The sequence below is a fragment of the Capra hircus genome, chromosome 8 (genome assembly GCF_001704415.2).
Source record: "Capra hircus breed San Clemente chromosome 8, ASM170441v1, whole genome shotgun sequence".
In the NCBI taxonomy this organism is placed as follows: Eukaryota; Metazoa; Chordata; class Mammalia; order Artiodactyla; family Bovidae; genus Capra; species Capra hircus.
The window spans coordinates 39306703-39326784 of record NC_030815.1 but is presented as its reverse complement, the minus strand read 5'-3'; the positions used below and the strand labels follow the sequence as shown (position 1 = coordinate 39326784).

Sequence of the window (20082 nt, the reverse complement as noted above, 5' to 3'; positions counted from 1 at the left end):
AAAAAAATATATATAAATAGTGCAATATATTTGGCACTTTACCTTAAAAAAGTCATGAAGCTTGCATGTGGAAGTGGATGTTGAAAAGGTTGCATCCTGTGTGTTAGTGTGAAGTTATAGAAGGAAGGTTATCTGAAATGACATGAGAAGTTGTAACACCACATGTTGATGGGTGTGATTTATAACACATATGGTAAACTGAAATACCTGGTAGGTGTTTGTTCCATGTGTGGCCTCAGTGTGGATTCCAGGCTGAAGGAATAACCCCTAAATGAGACATGGTGTTCTCCTGGTAAAAGGCAAAAAAAACCATGAGGGCTGCTGGAAATGAAATACCCGCTGCTGCCTCTTTTTGGAACTAACACACTATCACTCCTGCTCAGATTCCATTGGCCAGACTGAGTCATATGGCCAAGCCAGTGTTGGCTCAGATGAGGTGGTCCTCTCAGGGAGTGGGAGGAAAAGATGGAGTATTCATGAGCAATAATGTAGTCTGCTACACTTCTCCCTCTTGGCCACAGATAATTTTCTTTTTTCAGTATTTAAAATAAATTTTTCCTTCCTCAGTGAGGGTAGCCAAAGCTGTCATTGAATCAGGTTTAAAATCCAGGTTCTTCCTATATTCTCTCAATTATGTCTAGATGGTCTTCTTGATTCAGAAATCTGTGAAATGAGAAGACAGTTATTCTGATATCATATCTACAGCCTTGACAAGTTTTATGTTAAAGATATGAGATAATTAGCTCTAGTGTAGAAACAGCAAGGTTTAGACAAAAGAGGCCATAGAGTTATCTTTTGGAATCCTCTCACCTCTCTGAGCCCTTTATCAGTTAGACTTTCTTGACTACCTACTCACATATCTATTATCTTCAAATTACTTTCCGTTCCCATCCCCAAATGCCCTTTATTGAATGACCTTTTGTTAGGTGTAGCTTTGATGATAAAATAATTTATATTGTTATAAATAAGTTTTAATATTGAGATATTTGTATTTAATGAAGAATCTTGATCTGTTATAACTTCTAATTGTAAAAAAAAAATGCTTAAAGGAAATGTATTTTTTAAAGTGGGGCTTCCCTGGTGGCTCAGAGGTTAAAGTGCCTGCCTCCAATTCGGGAGACCCGGGTTTGATCCCTGGGTCAGGAAGTCCCCTGGAGAAGGAAATGGTAACCCACTCCAGTATTCTTTTTAAAGTGACTTTTATTCTTTTCTCAGTTGAAATGAGAATATGAAGTTAATGTTACAGTGGTATCCCATTCACCTCTTACAGCTGGCTGAAATTTATTCTCATTGTTTACATAAAACACATAATTGTCTTGTATGTGTTACTCAGTTCGTGCAATAGCACTAGGGTGTATGTGTGTATTGATAAGCATCTGATAGCTTTAAATTTTTTTAAATTTTATATTGGAATATAGGTGATTAACAATGTTGTGTTAGTGTCAGGTGTATAGCAGAGTGATTCAGTTTGACATTTATATGTATCTATTCTTTTTCAAATTATTTTTCCATTTAGGTTATTAAGCAGAGTCTTGAGTCTGAGTCTTAAGCAGAGTTTCCTGCAGTATACAGTAGGTCCTTGTTGGTTATCTATGTACATGTAAATCCCAAACTCCGATTCTATCCCTCTCCCCAACCCTTTCCCTTGGTAACGCTAAGTTCTCTGAGTCTGAGTCTCTTTCTGTTTTAGAAATAAGTTCATTTGCATTATTTCTTTAAATTTCACATATAAACAATATATGATAATTGTCCTTCTGTGACTTACTTAGTATGGTAATTTCTGGTTCTATCCATATTGTTGCAAATGGCATTGTTTCATTCTTTTTAATGGCTGAGTAATATTCTGGTGTATATATGTACAGCATCTTTTTTATCCATTCCTGTGTTGATGGCCCTTTAGATTGCTTCCGTGTCTTGGCTATTGTAAACAGTGCTGCAGTGAACATTGAAGTGCATGTATCCTTTGAAACTATCCACTTTTTCTCTGGATAGCTGTATGCTCAGGAATGGTATTGCTGGATTACATGGTAGCCCTACTTTAATTTTTCAAGGACCCTCCATATGGTTCTCCATAATGGCTGTACCAATTTACAGTCCCATCAACAGTGTAAGAGGGTTCTCTTTTCTCCACGCTCTTTTCATCATTTATTGCGTGTAGATTTTTTGATGATGGCCATTCTGACTGGTGTGAGGGGATCTCTCGCTCATATTTTTGATTCGTATTTCTCTAGTAACTGGGAAAGATTGAGGGCAGGAGGAGAAGGGGACGACAGAGGATGGGATGGTTGGATGGCATCACCGACTCAATGGACATAAATTTGGGTGTACTCCGGGAGTCGGTGATGGACAGGGAGGCCTGGAGTGCTGCGGTTCATGGGATCGCAGAGTAGGACACGACTGAGCGACTGAACTGAACTGAATAAATTAGTGATGTTGAGTATTTTTTCATGTGCCTGCTTTGGAGAAATGTCTATGTAGGTTTCTGCCCATTTTTTTATTGTATCTTTTTTGTCGCTGTTGTTATGCATGAGGTATTTGTAGATTTTTGGAGACCAATCCCTGTCCTTCAGATAGTTTGTAAATATTTTCTTCCATTCTATGGGTTGTCTTTTCATTTTGTTTATGGTTTCCTTTGCTGTGCAAAAGCTTTTGAGTTTAATTAGGTCCCATTTGCTTATTTTCATTTTTATAAGCTTAGGAGCTGTGTTAAAAAGGCTATTGCTGTGTTTCACGTCAGAGAGTGTTTTGCCTATGTTTTTCTCTTAGAGTTTTTAATATCTGGTGTTGCATTTAGGTCTTTAGTTCATTTTATTTTTGTGTATGGTGTTAAGGAATGTTCTATTTCATTTTTTATATACAGCTGTCCAGTTTTCCCAGCACTATGTATTAAAGAAACTGTCTTTTCTTCATTGTATAATCTTGCCTCCTTTGTCATAGATTAATTGATTATAGATGCATCGGTTTATTTCTGGGCTTTCTATTCTGTTCCATTGATTTATCTTTCTGTTTTTGTGCCAGTGCCATACTGTTTTGATGATTGTAGCTTTATTCAGTAATCTGAGGTCAGGGAGTCTGATTCCTTCAACTCTATTTTTCTTTCACAGGTTGCTTTGACTCTTCGGAGTCTTCAGTGTCTCCATACAGATTTTAAGATTTTTTATTCTAGTTCTAAAAGAATGCCATTGGTAATTTGATAGGGAATTGCATTGAGTCTGTGTTTTGCCTTGGGTAGTATAGTCATTTTGACATTATTAATTGTTGCAATCCAAGAACATGGTATATCTTTCCAGTTGTGTCATTTTCAGTTGTTTTCATCAGCTTCTTAATAGTTTTTGGCATATAGGTCTTTGTCTCTTTAGATAGGTTTATTCTTAGGTATATATTCTTTTTGATGTGATGATTGTTTCTTGAATTTCTCTTTCTGATCTTTCATTTCTAGTGTATACAAACGAAATAGATTTCTGTGTATTAATTTTATATCCTGCAACTTTACCTAATTCTTTAATAAGCTCTAGTAATTTTGTAGTAGTGTCTTAGGGGCTTTCTATGTATAGTATCATGGCATCTGCAAATAGTGAAGTCTTGCTTTTCCTTTTCCAGTTTGGATTCCCTTTATTTCTTTTTCTTCTCTAATTGCTGTGCCGAGAACTTATAAGACTGTGTTGAATAAAAGTAGTGACAGTGGACATCCTTGTCTTGTTCCTGATCTTAGAGGAAATGCTTTCAGCTTTTCACTGTTCAGTATGATGTTAGCTATAGGTTTGTCATATGTGGCCTTTATTATGTTGTATGTTCCCTCTGTCCCACTTCTGGGAGAGTTTTTGTTATGAATGCATGTTGAATTTTGTCAAAAGATTTTTCTGCATTTATTGAGATGATCATATGGTTTTTATTATTCAGTTTGTTGATGTGATGATTCACACTGATTGATCTGTGGATATTGAAAAATCCTTGCATCCCTGGGATAAATCCCACTTGATCATGGTGTATGATCCTTTTAACGTATTGTTAGATTTGAACTGCTACTATTTTGTTGAGGATTTTTGCATCTATGTACATCAGTGATATTAGCCAGTAATTTTCTAGTGATATTTGTTTTTTGTTGGTATTGGGATGATGGTGGCCTCATAGAATGAGTGTGGGAGTGTTTTACTCTGCAGTTTTTGAAATAGTTTCAGAAGTAAAAGTGTTAACTCTTTTCTAGGTGTTTGATAGAATACACTTGTGAAGCCATCTGGTCCTGGACATTTGTTAGTTGGATGTTTTTAAATCACTGTTTCAATTTCATTGCTTGTGATTAGTCTATTCGTATTTTCTATTTTTTCCTACCTCAGTTTCAGGAGTTGTATTTTTCTAAGAATTAGTCCATTTCTTCCAAATAATCCATTTTATTGACAGATAGTTGCTTGTAGCAGTCTCTTATGATTCTTTGTACTTCTGTGATATGTGTAGTAACTTCTTTTTCATTTGCAATTTTATTGAGTTGAGCCCTCTCCTTTTTCTTGATGAATTAGCTAGAGGTGTATCAGTTTTGTTTATCTTTTCAAGTAGCCTACTTTTAGTTACATTAATCTTTTCTGTTTTTCATTTCTATTTCATTTATTTCTCTGATCTTTATGATGTCTTTTCTTCTAATAACTTTGGATTTTGTTCTTTAGTTGCTTTCAGTGTAAGATTAGCTCATTTATTTGAATTTTTTCTTGTTTCTTGAGGTGAGGTTATATTGCTGTAAACTTCCATCTTAGAACTCCTTTGCTGCATCCCCAGGGTTTTGAATTATCATGCTTTTTTTCTTTTCATTTGTCTTTAGGCATTTAAAAATTTCCTTTTTGATTTATTCAGTGATTCATTGGCTGCTTAGTAGCATATTGTTTAGCCTCCACATGTTTGCATGTTTTTTGTATTTTTGTTGGTTTTTTTTTTAACAGTTTTTCTTATAGTTGATTTGTAAATTGATAATGTTGTGGTTGGAAAAGATGCTTGATATGGTTTTAATGTTCTTAAGTTTACTGAGGCTCTCTGTGTGGGCCAGTGTGTGGTCAGTCCTGGAGAATGTTCCAGGTGCACTTGAGAAGAATATGTATTCTGTTGCTTTGGGGTGGAATACTATAAATATCAGTTAAGTCCATGTGCTTTAAGGTGTTAAGACATGTGTTTCCATATTGATTTTCTGTCTGGGTGGTCTGTCCATTGATGAAAGTGAAGTGTTAAACTTCTCCCTTTTTATCTTTTGTTATTGTTGATTTCTCCTTGTATGGCTGTATTTGTCTTATTTATTGAGGTGCTCCTGTGTTGGGTACATATTTATTGACAATTGTTTTGTCTTCTTTTTGGATTTATCCCTTAATTGTCATGTAGTGTTCTTCTTTGTCTCCCATGACAGTCTTTGTTTTAAAATCTGTTTTATCTGATATGAGTATTGCTACTCCAGTTTTCTTTTGATTTCCATTTGCATGAATACCTTTTTTCATCCCCTCACTTTAAGTCTGTATTGTTTCTAGATCTGAAGTGCGTCTCTTGTAGACAGCATATGTATGAGCCTATTTTTTGTGTCCATTCAGCCAGTCTGTGTCTTTTGTTCGGAGGATTTAATCTGTTAATGTTAAAGGTAATTATCAATATGTGTTTCTTATTGCCATTTCATTAATTGTTTTGGATTTTTCTTTGTAGGTGTTTTTTCTTCCCCCCTTCTTTTGTTCTCTTGAGATTTGATGGCTAACTTTAGTGTTTTGTTTGGATTCTTTTTTCTTTTATGTGTATGTATTTATTGTAGATTTTTGGTTTGTGCTTATCATGAGGTTTTGTAATGGCAGTCTGTATATAAACAAGATTGTTTTAGGTTGCTGATCTTTTAATATCAAATGCATTTCTAATATTCTGTATTTGTGCTCTCCTCACAATTTCTGGTTTTGATATTATATTTCTGTGTGGATGATTTCCTGCCTTTACTGTATATTTGCCTTTACCAGTGAGCTTTTCCATTTGTAATTTTGTTGCTAGTTTTGGCCTTTCTTTTCTACTTTGAGAAGTCCCTGATGATTTTTGCTGAAATGCACCTTGTAATCATAATAAGAGCAACAAGAGCTGGTCCTGTCACAGCATTAACTCTAGAAGGGGAAATGTCTGTGGAGGCTCACCTCAGTCCTGGGTGGGTCTTTAGGTACTTCTGGTTCGTAGCAACATTATTGATAAGCTGAAACTGACACACAAGTTAGTATGTTTATCTCTCTTTTAAAGTGAGGAAATTAACCAAATGACTCTTTTTCTTTGACTTGATCTGACAATTCCTTTTGGAGTTTTTGAGGTAGAGTTGTCAGGGTCCTACTGTTTAATACTGACAATTCTGGCCAATCCAGAGATAGTTCAGACATTTATTCAGCCAAGGCAATACCCTTGGTGCCATCTAATAGTAAATCATACCCAGTGGGTATGAAGTAATGTCTCATGTTTGTTTTTCGTAAATACTTTATTGATATATAATCCAATTCCATGCATTTGAAGTCATATGTTTCACCCTTAAAAATGTACAGTTCAGTATTTTGTATTATCCTCACAGAGGTGTCCAGCCATCACTACCCTCAAGAGCCCCTGTGCTTATTAGATATCACTTCCTAACTCTCTATTCTAACCCAGTTTCTTAGACAACCACCAGTCTAGTTTCTGTCTTAGTAAATTTACCTTTTTTTCTCAGTAAATTTGAATCATACAATATTTGGTCTTTTGTTACTGACTTCTTAAGCTCATGTAATGTTTATAAGGTTCATTCATGATGTATCACTTCAGTTCTAAGCTTTTGTTTATCTTAGAATGTCTTAATTTCTACTTCATCTTTAAAGAACTATTTTGTCAGATATAAAATTCTCATTTGACTTTTTTCTCTTTGAGCTCTTTAATTATATCATCCAATTTCTTCATGACCATATTGGTTTCTGATGAGAAATTGCTATGAGTCTTACTGAGAATGCCTAGTTGAGGATTCGTTGTATGTAATGAGTCATTTTTCTCTTGCTGTTTTTGATGTTCTCTTTATATTCGTCTTTTGGTGGTTTAATTTTTAATGTGTCTTGGTGTGCATCAATTTGCATTTATCATCGTGCAATTCATTCAGCTTCTTGGATTTGTGTGGTTCATGGTTTTCATCAAATTTGGGGAGTTTGGGGCCATTATTTTTCAAATATTCTTTCCTTTTCTCCACTCTCTCTTCAGATCTCTGCAACTGTCATAATGTAATGTTGGCAGGCTTGAATGTATCCCACAGGTGTATTAGTTTTGTCCATCTTTTTTCTTTTCTTCCCCTGCTCTTCAGACTAGATAATCTAATTGACTTATCTTTAAGTTAGCTGATTATTTTACCTAAGCCTGTTTTTGAAACAGTCTAGTGGATTTTTCGTTTCAGGTGTTGTACTTCTTTGTTCCAGATTTTCGCTTTTTATACTGTTCCACTTTGTTTACACATCTTTCTCCTGGTTCCTTTAGTTTTTTGTCCATGGCTTCCTTTAGCTCTTTGAGCACATTGAAGGCAGCAAATTAAAATTGTTTAATAGTTTTGATTGATTAAATCACTTTATGACTTAATCAATCATTAAGATTGACTATTAACTCTAGAGCCATGGACCAGAGTTTCACATTGGGAATACCAGCTGCCATCTCTAAGCCCTTCCTGAGCAGAGAGCAGAGTGGAAGTGCTGCCAATTTTTCCCACCATTTTAAAAGTTGTCTTTTTCCTGACTCAGGAATGCTTGGTTGTTGCATATCTTTGACTGTTTTCCAGAGTTCTCATGAAGTTGCTTTCGACAGTTTTTACTGTTTTCTGTTGTCGATTTTGTATAGGAATACACCATTTTCACTGATGTCACTCTGCCTTTACTTCTGTAATCATGGTTTATTCTAGTTCTTCAAACGTATTTATAATGACTGCTTTGAAATTTTTGTTAAATCTTACATCTGGGTCTTCTTATAGGCATTGTCTGTTAGCTTCCTGTTTTCTTGCCCAAGGATTACACTTTCCTGTTTCTTTGCATATCTCATAATCCTTTTGTTAAAAACTGGACATTTTAGGTAATATAGCACATCCAGATTCTGATTCCCTTGGGGGATTTTAAAATTATCTTTCTGTTACTGATTTTTAAAAAATTATTTTTCTATGTTCATAGTGCATACTCTATATAATTTCAATCCTCTGAAACTTTTTGAGACTTTCATTGTTATTTAGGTTATCTACTCTCTTGTTTAATGTTTCACATGCATTTGAAAATAGTGTATAGTCTGACTAGCTAGGTGTAGTGTTCTCTAAAGGTAAACTAAATTTGGTTAATTTTAAATTTTATATCCTTTGTTTATTTATTTTGTCTTCTCGCAATTTCTGAGAAATTTTGAATGTATGTTTCTCCTTCTGGTTCTGTGTTTTGTTGCTTCATGTATTCTATTGAGCCTTGAAATTAGTGGGGCTTCCCTGGTGGCTCAGACAGTAAAGCCTTTGTTCTGCAATGCAGGAGACCAGGGTTTGATCCCTGAGTTGGGAAGATGCCCTGGAGAATGGCTACCCACTCCAACATTCTCGCATGGACAATTCCTTAGACCAAGGAGCCTTGTAGGATACAGTCCATGGGTCTCAAAGAGTCAGACAAGACTTTGTGACTGTCACTTTCACTTTATTAGTGAAACACACATTTAATATTATTATGTCTTCCTGTTGAGATGGCCCTCTTATTACTGTGAAGTATTCCTTTTTATCTCAACTAATCTTTCTTTTTTTAAAAAAGTTTACTTAGTTTAATGCTAATGTTGACTCACCAGGGTTTTTTTTTTTTTTGCCATATGTTTTCATGGTGTATAATTTTCCTACTTTTTAGCATCAACCTATCTATATCCTTTTGTTTAAATTAGTGTTAGTCACTCAATCATGCTCGACTCTTTGCAACCCTATAGACTATAGCACGCCAGACTCCTCTGTCCATGGGATTCTCTGGGCAAGAATTCTGGAGTGGGTTACCATTTCCTCCTCCAGGGGATCATCCCAACCCAGGGATCGAACCTGGGTTGTTAAAGTAGGTCCCTTGTAAATAACACAGTTTTCTTTTTAATAATCCAGACTAATATAATATGTATTTTATTGGCTTATTTACATTTATGTATAATAGAATTACTGATGTGTTTGTGTTTATAACCTTGTTTTGTATTTTATGTATCTTTAGGTTTCCTTCTTTTCTGCCTTTTTTAGGTTGATCAAGTATTTTTCTTTCTTTCTTTCTTTTTTTTACTTCATCTCTTCTGTTGGATTTTTTTTTTTTTTTTGAACTAGTTTTTGTATTTTTCTATTGGCAGCTACCCTAGATATTATAGTGTACATTTTTTGGCTTATTACAGTCTTAAGTTAGCATGTTATTTTTCAAACAATTCGAGAATTTTATGACAATTTAACTGTGTTTACTTCTTTTCACATTTGGTGTTACTGATATGTTTTGCTTTTGTACACATCACAAACACACAGGTATACAAATTATTGTTAATTTAAATGGTTATTGTTGTTTTACTCTTTCCTGTTCATTTGTCACACATTTCCATGCTTTCATCTGTCATCATTTGCCTTCACCATAAAGAACTCCTTTTAGTATTTCTTGTACTGCAGATCTGTTGGTGACAGATTCCTTCAACTGTTGTTTATCTTTACTTCACTGAACCTCTTGATACATTTTTTACCTTTGCTCAAGAAAATCAGAGCCAGACAAAAGTTAATGTGATAAAGATGTACTTTTTAAAGCAATAGTATGGAAAGCTACTCCAGTGTAGAAGTGGGCTTAATTCTGAATACAGTCTGAAAAAGTGGAAATTTATAGCCAAGGAACAAGTAGGATGGGGACACTGCGGAATCACAAATTACTGGAGGAGACATCAGGTCTGGGGGGGATTCTTGCTGAGCAGACCATGGTGATTCAGACATCAGCTGGGGGATTAAAGGAGTGCAGAATTTGATCAGATATGTCAAAGGTGGCAAAATCTTGCTAAATGGATTTAAGCAGGATTCCTGGATTCTTGAAGGAAATAAACTTTTAGGGTTACTTAGGGGAGGGTTCAGAGAAGCCTGACTAAAAGTTGGTCTAGGAAAGAATCTTTGTCAGCACTACACTTTTGTGTTTTTTTGTGGTCTTTACTATCATGCGTTTAATTTCTTGTTTTGTAATTCTCTCATGGCTTCTCTGGGTCATCTATGATGCGATCCTTAAAGTTAGGCAATGTTTTCATTTTTGTATTTTCCATACCCATCTTGTGCATATTATAGAATAGAGACTGTTAATATTAGTGGAATGACTGTTCTTGGTGTAAAATGATATGGAATTGAATCACAGTTTTGGTAGTGGCTTAGAAAAGAAGAAACATTTTGAATTTAATTTTTTTATTAAATAAAAATAAGAATAATTTGGACTTAGTGTGTAGGGAAAGAAAAGGAGTTAGAAGTGACTTTGAGGTTTCTTTGAATCTACTCAGTGTAATGTATATCTCAGACACAGTGTCACTGCCTTTTCTTTCTTCCTGCTGCTGCTAAATCGCTTCAGTCGTGTCTGACTCTGTGCAACCCCATAGACGGCAGCCCACCAGGCTCCCGCATCCCTGGGATTCTCCAGGCAAGAACACTGGAGTGGGTTCCCATTTCCTTCTCCAACGCATGAAAGTGAAAAGTGAAAGTGAAGTCGCTCAGTGATGTCCGACTCCTAGCGACCCCATGGACTGCAGCCTACCAGGGTCCTCCGTCCATGGGATTTTCCAGGCAAGAGAACTGGAGTGGGGTGCCATCGCCTTCTCTGTTCTTTCTTCCTAGAATAGTGCCATTAACATGAACTAGTTAGAAAAAATGTGAATTAAGTATTAATATATAATTGCCATTTTGGAATAAGATGGTGTGACTAAACATGACGTAAGCACTGTCTTTTGCTTTTGTTTGCCGTGTGACCTGACCATTTTCCTTTAGGGGTGTATCCCCTTGTTCTGACCCTTTTGTGCCAATTTATATGGACACATTTGTTTTCCTATTTTGATACATATAATTGAGGTTTGGAGTCTTACTTCTATTAAGAAATCATTATTCAACATTTTAAAACATCCTGATGTTTCATCAGTATGAGTTCACTTTTTTAATCACACTGTTGTTTGAAAATCATTACATTATCTTGTTCAGATAAATATCCCTATCATCATATGCTAAGAATATTGGTTCCATATGCAGTTTTATTTGCATGATTACATTTAAACTAAATGACACTTTTTTGCTAAAGTTTTTTCCTAGTATTCTTTTTTTCCAAGGTAATCTCAAATCAGGTCTTTTACGTTCCCTTCCTGGGTAATTTCATCTCCTACTGTGTTTCTTTTTTTTTTGTAATTGGATTATAATTGCTTTACAGTGTTGTATTAGTTTCTGCTATACAACAAAGTGAATCAGCTGTGTAGGACTGAGATATATACACTTCCACTGTGTCTCATATATGTACCTGAAACACTGGCAATGTGACTTATTTTGTGGAGAGAGGTAAGGTAGTGTCTTGTACCTTTTAGATAGAAGAAATGTCGAGTTTAAAGCATTTTTTCAGTGCAGAATTAGACTAGATCCAAATAGTACTCAGATGAAATGATTACATCTCAAATTATTTGAGTAGTATTCTTTCCTATCATCTTATGATTATTTTAAAGTTTAGAGACGAACAAACCATTATTCTCTCGTTTCAAAGTGGCATACGTGGTGGACTCTTACTTTGTATTCATTAGTGGCTTTGATCTATTGTCCCCTTTCCCTTTCTTTTTAACATGAGGCTTGCTGTTTTTATTTAATGAATTCTTTAAAAAAGAAGAAGTTTATTCTCCATTGTACTGTTATCTTCCTTTTACTTTAGTCTCATCCTGGTAACGAAGACCATAATCTTTGGTGAGCCCTCCAGATTTTCCCCATAGTCGTGTAACCCTGTGTGCTTAGTTGCTCATTCATGTCTGACTCTTCGCTACCCCATGAAGTATAGCCCACCAGGCTCCTCTGACCATTACATTCTCCAGCAAGAAGACTGGAGTGGGTAGCTATTCTCCTCTCCAGAGGATCTTCCTGACCCAGGGATTGAATCTGGGTCTCCTGCATTGCAGATTCTTTACAGTCTGAGCCACCAGGGAAGCTCCCATATAATCATACAGGGATGCACAACCCCCCTCCGTGTCATACAGAGTCATTAGGATTTTGAGATCATTATTTTATAGCATGGAATCATATTATACACTCTTATGTGCTTCTTGCTTTTTTCATGAAAACATACATTGTGAAAAATCTGTTCAAACCAGTTGCCTTTGTACTAACTCATTCTTTTTATTAAATTTCATAAAGGTCCATGGAATGGATTATACCACCTCAGTTTTTTCATATTTTCTACTCTTGAATTTACATTTTATTTCTTTTTAATTTCTTACTACTATACTACATTTTTAGGAGTACCCAGGAGAGATTGCTGGCTTAAAAACACATTTTAAATTTTTATTGACATTGATTTCTCATAACTGTGTAGGTACTACTTTCTCAGAAGTTGTGCTAGTTTACGTTTCTAGCAATTATGTAGTGTAGCTCCCTTTTCACTACAGTTCAATTGGCACTAGATGCTATCCCTCTTAGGTGTGGGGATAAAGGGATAGTACTTAATTTAAATTTACATTTTCTTCAACACTAATATTTCCATTCTTTCTTCTGCTTTTTAGTCTTGTGGATTTGCTCCACTGTGAATAACTTATTTCCATTTGTTTTCCATTTTCACTTTTAATATTTTTGTTTTGCCTTTTGAATCTTGATTTTTATTATAACATTTCAAGTAATTCTTTGTGTAGAAAGATAAAATACATATCAGTGTGCTTACTACTTGTCAAATTTATCATTTTGTCATTTAACTACCGACTTTTTTCTAATATGTTATCATGATGTTTAAAGTGTCGCTTAGTTGTGTTTGACTGTTTGTGACCCCATAAACTGTAACCTACCAGGCTCCTCTGTCCATGAAATTCTCCAGGCTAGAATACTGGAGTGGGTTGCTGTTTCCTTTTCTAGGGGGTCTTCCTGACCCAGAGATCAAACTTGGGTCTCCTGCATTGCAGGCAGATTCTTTACTCTCTGAGCCACCATCCTGATGAGTTATGTTAATAGATTTTCTTAATTTAGCCATCTCTCCAATCTTCAAATAAATGAACTTTGTCATATATTTTTAAAGAAACATTGCTTGATTTTGTTTGCAAATGTTTAATTTAGGATTTTTGAATTTATTTTGGTAAGTGAGATTTATCATTTTATAATGTCTTTGGTTTTGATATCATGGTCAAATTGAATTTAAAAATGTGTCAGTTTTCCTGTTCTCTTTTTTCTTAGTATTTGTTTCTGATTTAATTGAAATGTGAATAGAAAACATGGTATGTATGACCAGTCTCTAGCATTTTTGGAGACTTGTTTTTAGCCTCCACATGATTGGTATGTACTTGTGTGGATTCTCTCTGTGTTTGGAAATAATACACATTATTTAATTTTGTGGTTTAAGTGTTCTATATGATTTTTTAAGTTCACTGGCCTTTAGTCTTTTGTTAATGTACCTTCTAAAATATTTTTGAAAAAAAAATCACATATCTTTGCATTTTAAGTTGATGTTTAAAAGTTTTCATTGTAAGTTTAAATAGTTCAGAGAATATAATAACAAGTATATTGTGTAAAACTTGATATTTAAAAATAAAACTGTTTCATTGTTCTTTTTAAAAGCACCTGGTGACTCAAGTATTTTAGTTATTTGGTATCCTCATTATTATTTAAAACAATATTGTTGGGTTAATCCAGTATTATTGGGTCAACTTTACTGTACAAAATAACTAACAAAAGTAGATAAACTGTTTTTTATAATGTATTTGAAAGAATCCTAGCAGTCAAATGTTACAATACGGGGGAAAATATATTTAATTAAGAACTTACTTGTAAGTGGTGTTGAAGCAGAAGATTTTGACTGCTGCTACATTTTGCACAGATCTTAAGAGTTATTACTTCAGCCCCACTGCAGATTATAGATGTTATTGTAAATGTACTTTAATGTCTGTAATAATTTGTTTCTGTTTCTTTCTTAGGAATCACACCTGTATATCATAGTATGTTTGCTTTAATGAGTGAAACAGAAAGGATCTGGTATCCACCCAACCATGTCTTCCATATAGATGAATCAACCAGGCAAAACGTACTCTACAGAATCAGGTACTTTCTCCAGTAAAGTAGTCACTTTTAACTTAATGGTAAAAGGCAAAGTGGGAGAAATTATCAACCATAACTTTTTAATTGCAAGGTCTTTAGTGTCGAAGACCAGAACCAGTTAGCATCTAATCTTCATTTGGGCTTCCCAGGTGGTGCTAGTGGAAAAGAACCACCTGCCAATGCAGGAGATATAAGAGACATGGGTTTGATCCCTTGGTTGGGAAAATCTCCTGGAGGAGGGTGTGGCAACCCACTCCAGTATTGCTGCAGTCCATAGGGTGGTAGAGTCTGACACTACTAAAGTGACTTAGTATGCACACACACACTTCTTCTTTTAAGATTCTCTTTCCCCACTAGATAAAGTGTTCATACATGCTCTTTTACTAGGATGCTCTGAGAATAAAGCTGTTTTTGGTAGGATGCTACTTTTCCAGTTAAGATTATAATTAAAATTTGAAAGGATAAGAATGACCTTTACTTGAAAAATCCTAAATGTTTGGAATACTGATAATTTCTCAGAAAACTTGATGTTTTATATAATAATCTGTGATCTCACATCCATTCTTTCTAAAAACCTTTTTCAGCTGAAGTGAAGGAAGGATAAGATTTTGCCAGTGATTATTTACAACCTCAAATTACAAATTGTTTAATAATTTCTGGTAATATGTAATACCAAGTTGCAGAAATCCAGAGGTATTTTATGATTTAAAAGGATGAAAAGAAAGAAGTCCAGTCTGTTCTTCCTTCTGAAACAGATCAGTTCCATAGAGTCAGTGTTGCATAGTAGAACATGACCGTGGACTCATTCATGATTATAAAAAGGAGAGAAAACCTTAGTAAACTAAAAGTCAGGGGAGCCATTCATACTATGATTAAAGGATATCTGCAAAAACATGTGGCAGATAATATTCTTAAATGATAAAATATTAGCATCATTCTCTTCTAAAGTCAGGAATAAGATAAAAAGCAAGGATAACATGTATACAGTTATCTACTTCTACATAGGTTTTTGGTGGAGTTCCTAACCAATACAGTAAAACAGGAACAATATTTCATAATTGAGAACAAGAAGGAAAAAGTCATTATTTGGAAATCATGTGATTATTAACAAAAAAACTATGAGCAAATCTACAGGCATCAGTAATAACCATTCAGCAGAAGGCCATATTTATTGGATCAGTATGTTAAGGTAGCCATTTCCATACACCATAAACAAATAGAAAAGAGGTCACTTAAAATAAAGACTAATAAAAGCAAAAAACATAAGGTACTTAGAATTAAACCTATTCATCTTTCACGCAGGTTTTAAGACTTTTCAAATTTGTGTTATTTAAAGAAGCAGAGTAATATGCAACATATGTTTCACAGAATATCAGTAGTATCTTATTAAGAATATTTTCTTTATCAATTTCTATAATTTTTTTCTGTAATCAGCAAGTAGTGTATCTTTTTATTTTAAAATGTCTGTAGAGCAGTAATCTGCAGTCTTTTTCTATAAGAAGTCAGATAGTAAATATTTTAGGCATTGTGAGGAGTAGTTTGCTGATGTCTCCTAAAGAATTAAAAAATGTTTCCCTTATCAAATTCATGACTTCCTCCTACTTTTAAACTAAGGGGGCACATATGCACTGCTACCTATAATCACAAGTACTAAGGATAATGTAACCAGAAACTGCCCCAAAGAGATTTTATATAATTTCTAAAAATTGTGCCTGTCTGTGGTTTAGAGGCTCTTCTTCATTTCCTTTATTACATATTTATGGGTTATTTCAGAATCAACATAAAAGAGCAACAATTATAAAACTGTGTTGGAGAAACTTATAATGTATAAAGATGTGATTTATATGACAAATATAGAACAAAGGGAATGAAGGAGAGTTTTTGTATTATATTAAAATTAAGTTGATATTAGTAAGAACTAGATTAAGTTACAGTGTCTTTTGTAATTCTCCGAGAGACTCATATGCCAAAACTCAAAAATATATAGTAAAAGATAAAATAAGAGACTTAATGTATTAATAATACCCTAGAAAATTAATATATTAATAATATACTAGAAAATATCTACAGCAATAATGAAACAAGTGAACAAAAAGACAAAAAAATCCAAAAATCGTAGTAGAAGCAAGATGACAGACATAATACTTTATTAATAGTAATAGCCTTAAGTGTAAATTAATTAAACTCTCAAAAAGCAGAAACTGAAGAACTAAATTTTTAAAAAATATATAGATTACATCCTGTCTATAAGAGGAACACTTTGCACTCAAAAACACAAATAACTTGAAAGTAAAGGACTGAAGAAGATATACCAGGCATTGAGTAACCAAAAGAGAGTTGAGAAGCTATATTATCAAGCAAAGTTGATTATAAGATATACGTTGTTGGTAGAGGTCAGGGAGGGACATTTTATAATGATCAACGAGTTTATCCATTAGGAAGCATAATATTTGCTTGTAATTACTATAAGTCGGATCCAACTACAGAGCTCCAAAATAAATTAAGCAGCAATGAAAAAATTAAAAGGAAAACTGAACAGTTCAACAATAATAGTTGGAGCCTTCAATGCCTCGCTTTCAGTAATGGACAGAACAACCAGAGTGAAGATCAGCGCGGAAATAGAAGACTTGAATAACACTGTAAACTAGCTAGACATACAAACATAGAACACTGTACCTAATGACAGGACAATACATATTCTTTTCAAGTGCATAGGGAATATTCTTCAGGTTAGATCATATGTTAGTCCATCAAATGAACCTCAGTAAATTTGCTAATATTGAAATCATACAAAGTATCTTCTCTGACCACTGTGGAAGTAAATTAGAAATCATTAACAGAAGGAAAATTGTACAGTTCACAAATATGTGGTAATTGACAGCACTATTCTAAATAAATAATGGGTCAAAGAAGAAATCACAAAGGAAAATAGAAAATATTTTTATATAAACTGGAAATGAAAATGGATCATATGAAAACAGGGTGAGTGAGTGAAGTCGCTCAGTCGTGTCCAACTCTTTGCGACCCCATGCACTGTAGCCTACCATGCTCCTCCATCCATGGAATTTTCCAGGAGTGGGTTGCCATTTCCTTCTCCAGATGATCTTCCCGACCCAGGGATTGAACCTGGGTCTCCCACATTGTAGGCAGATGCTTTACTGTCTGAGCCTTAGGGTATGCAGCTAAAAACCATGCTTTAAAGTAAATTCATAGTTATTGAAACTATATAAAAAAAGTTCTCAAATCAATAACATTCCATTTTAACAAAGTAGAAAAAGAAGAGTAAATTAAACTGAAAGCAAGTTAAAGGAAGGAAATAAAGATCAGAGTAGAGATCAATGAAATAGAGGATAGAAAAACAAGAGAAAATGAGGAAACCAAAAGTTGGTTGGTTCCTTGGAAAGATCAACAGTATCAGTAAAGCTTTAACTAGATAAAGAGAGAAACTTAAATCAGGAATAAGAGAGGTAACATTACTGTGACTTTACAAAAATAAAAAGGATTATAAGAAACAGCTGTATGCCAACAAACTACATAACCAAGATGAAATAGAGAAATGCTTAGAAAGACACAAACTATAGAACTGACAAAGAAATAGGATATGTAAATTGACCTTAACAAGTAAAGAAATAGAATTCAATTAGTAATTAAAAGACAAAAAAACAAAAAACTTTGCTCAAGGAGAGCCTAGATCCAAGTGGCTTTACTGGTGAATTCTATTAAACTTTTAAGGATATGTTGATACTTTGTTGTTGTTCAGTTGGTAAATCTTGTCCAACTTTGTGACCTCATGGACTGTAGCTTGCCAGGCTCCTCTGCCCTCCTCTATTTCCCAGAGATGGCTCAGGTTCATGTCCATTGAGTCAGTGATGCTATCTAACCATCTTATCCTCTGCTGTCCATTTCTCCTTTTGCCTTCAATCTTTCCCCAAATCAGGGTCTTTTCCAGTGAGTCGGCTTTTCACATCGCATGGCCAAAGTATTAAGCTTCTGCTTCAGCAGCATTCCTTCCAGTGAGTATCTGGGGTTGATTTCCTTTAGGATTTACTGGTTTGATCTCCTTGCAGTCCAGGGGACTCTCAAGAGTCTTCTCCAGCACCACAATTCAAAAGCATCAGTTCTTCTGTACCCAGCCTTCTTTATGGTCTGCCTCTTGTATCCTTACATGACTACTGGAAAAACCATAGCTTTGACATGCAGACCTTTGTTGGCAAAGTGATGTCTTTGCTTTTTAATATGCTCTCTAGGTTTGCCATAGCTTTCATTTCAAGGAGCAAGCGTCTTTTAATTTCATGGCAGCAGTCATCGTTTGCAGTGATTTTGGAGCCCAAGAAAATAAAATTTATTACTGTTTATACTTTTTCTTCTTGTATTTGCCATGAAGTGATGGGACCGAGTGCCATGACCTTAGTATTTTGAATGTTGAGTTTCAAGTCAGGTTTTTCACTCTCTTCTTTCACCTTCATCAAGAGGCTCTTTACTTCCTCTTCACTTTCTGCCATTAGAGTGGTATTATCTGCATATCTGAGATTGTTGATATTTCTCCCAGCAATCTTGATTCCAGCTGTGATTCAGCCAGCCCAGCATTTCACATAATGTACTCTGCACAGAAGTTTAAAAAGCAGGGTGACAATATACAGCCTTGTCATACTCCTTTTCTGGTTTTGAACCATATCCAGATCTGACTGTTGCTTCTTGACCCACAGACAGAATTCTCAGGAGCCAGATAAGATGGTCTGCTAATCCTTTCTGTTTAAGCACTTTCCACAGTTGTGATCCACACAGTCAAAGGCTTTAGCATAGTTAGTGCAGCAGAAGTAGATGCTTTGCTGAAACTCCCTTGCTTTCTTGATAGTCCAGCGAATGTTGGCAGTTTGATCTCTGGTTCCTCTGCCTTTTCTAAACCCAACTTGTACAGCTGGAAACTCTCGGCTCACGTACTCCTAAAGCCTGGGTTGAAGGATTTTGAGCATAATGTTGCTAGCATGTGAAATGAATGGAATTGTATGATAGTTGGAACTTTCTTTGGCATTGCCCTTCTTTGTCATTAGAATGAAAACTGAACTTTTCCTGTCCTGTGGACAGAGCCAAGTTTTCCAAATTTGTTGCCATGTTTAGTATAGCATTTGAATAGCATCATCTTTTAGGATTTTAAATAGCTTAGCTGGAATTTTGTCACCTCCACTAGCTTTGTTTGTAGTAATGCTTCCTAAAGCCCACTTGACTTCCCTCTCCAGGATGTCTAGCTCTAGGTGAGTGACCACACCATCATGGTTTTCTGGCTCATTAAGACCTTTGTTGTATAGTTCTTCTGTGTATTCTTGCCATTTCTTCTTAATCTCTGCTGCTTCTGTTAGGTCCTTATTGTTTCTGTTGTATATTGTGCCCATTCGCACATGAAATGTTCCCTTTATGGTTTTGGTCACTGGCTCCTATACAGTGTCAGGAACCTCCGCCTGTAGTTCTTCACATACTCTACCAGATGTGCTCCCTTGAATCTGTTCGTCTCCTCCACTGTATAATCATAACAGATGTGATTTAGGTCATACGTGAATGGCCTAGTAATTTCCCCTACTTTTTAAATTTAAGCCTAAGTTTTACAGTAAGAAGTTCATGATCTGATCCACAGTCAGTGCCAGGTCTTTTTTTTTTTTTTAACTGACTGTATAGAGCTTCTCCATCTTTAATGGTGAAGAACATAATCACTCCAGTTTCGATAGTGACACTCTGGTGATGTCCATGTGTAGAGTCATCACTTGGGTTGTTGAAAGAGGGTGTTTGCTATTGATCACTGTGTTCTCTTGACAAAACTATGGTAGCCTTTGCCCTGCTTCATTTTGTAC

At 35.0% G+C, this 20082-nt stretch overlaps 1 protein-coding gene across 1 annotated transcript in view; it reads left to right on the top strand.

Annotated features, from left to right (window-relative positions):
- Positions 1 to 20082, top strand: part of JAK2 (Janus kinase 2) — a 115225-nt gene that overhangs the window by 33627 nt on the left and 61516 nt on the right. Inside the window, exon 4 of the mRNA XM_018052022.1 lies at positions 14119 to 14242. Coding sequence (XP_017907511.1) covers positions 14119 to 14242 — 124 coding nt within the window. The remainder of the gene's footprint in view (positions 1 to 14118; positions 14243 to 20082) is intronic.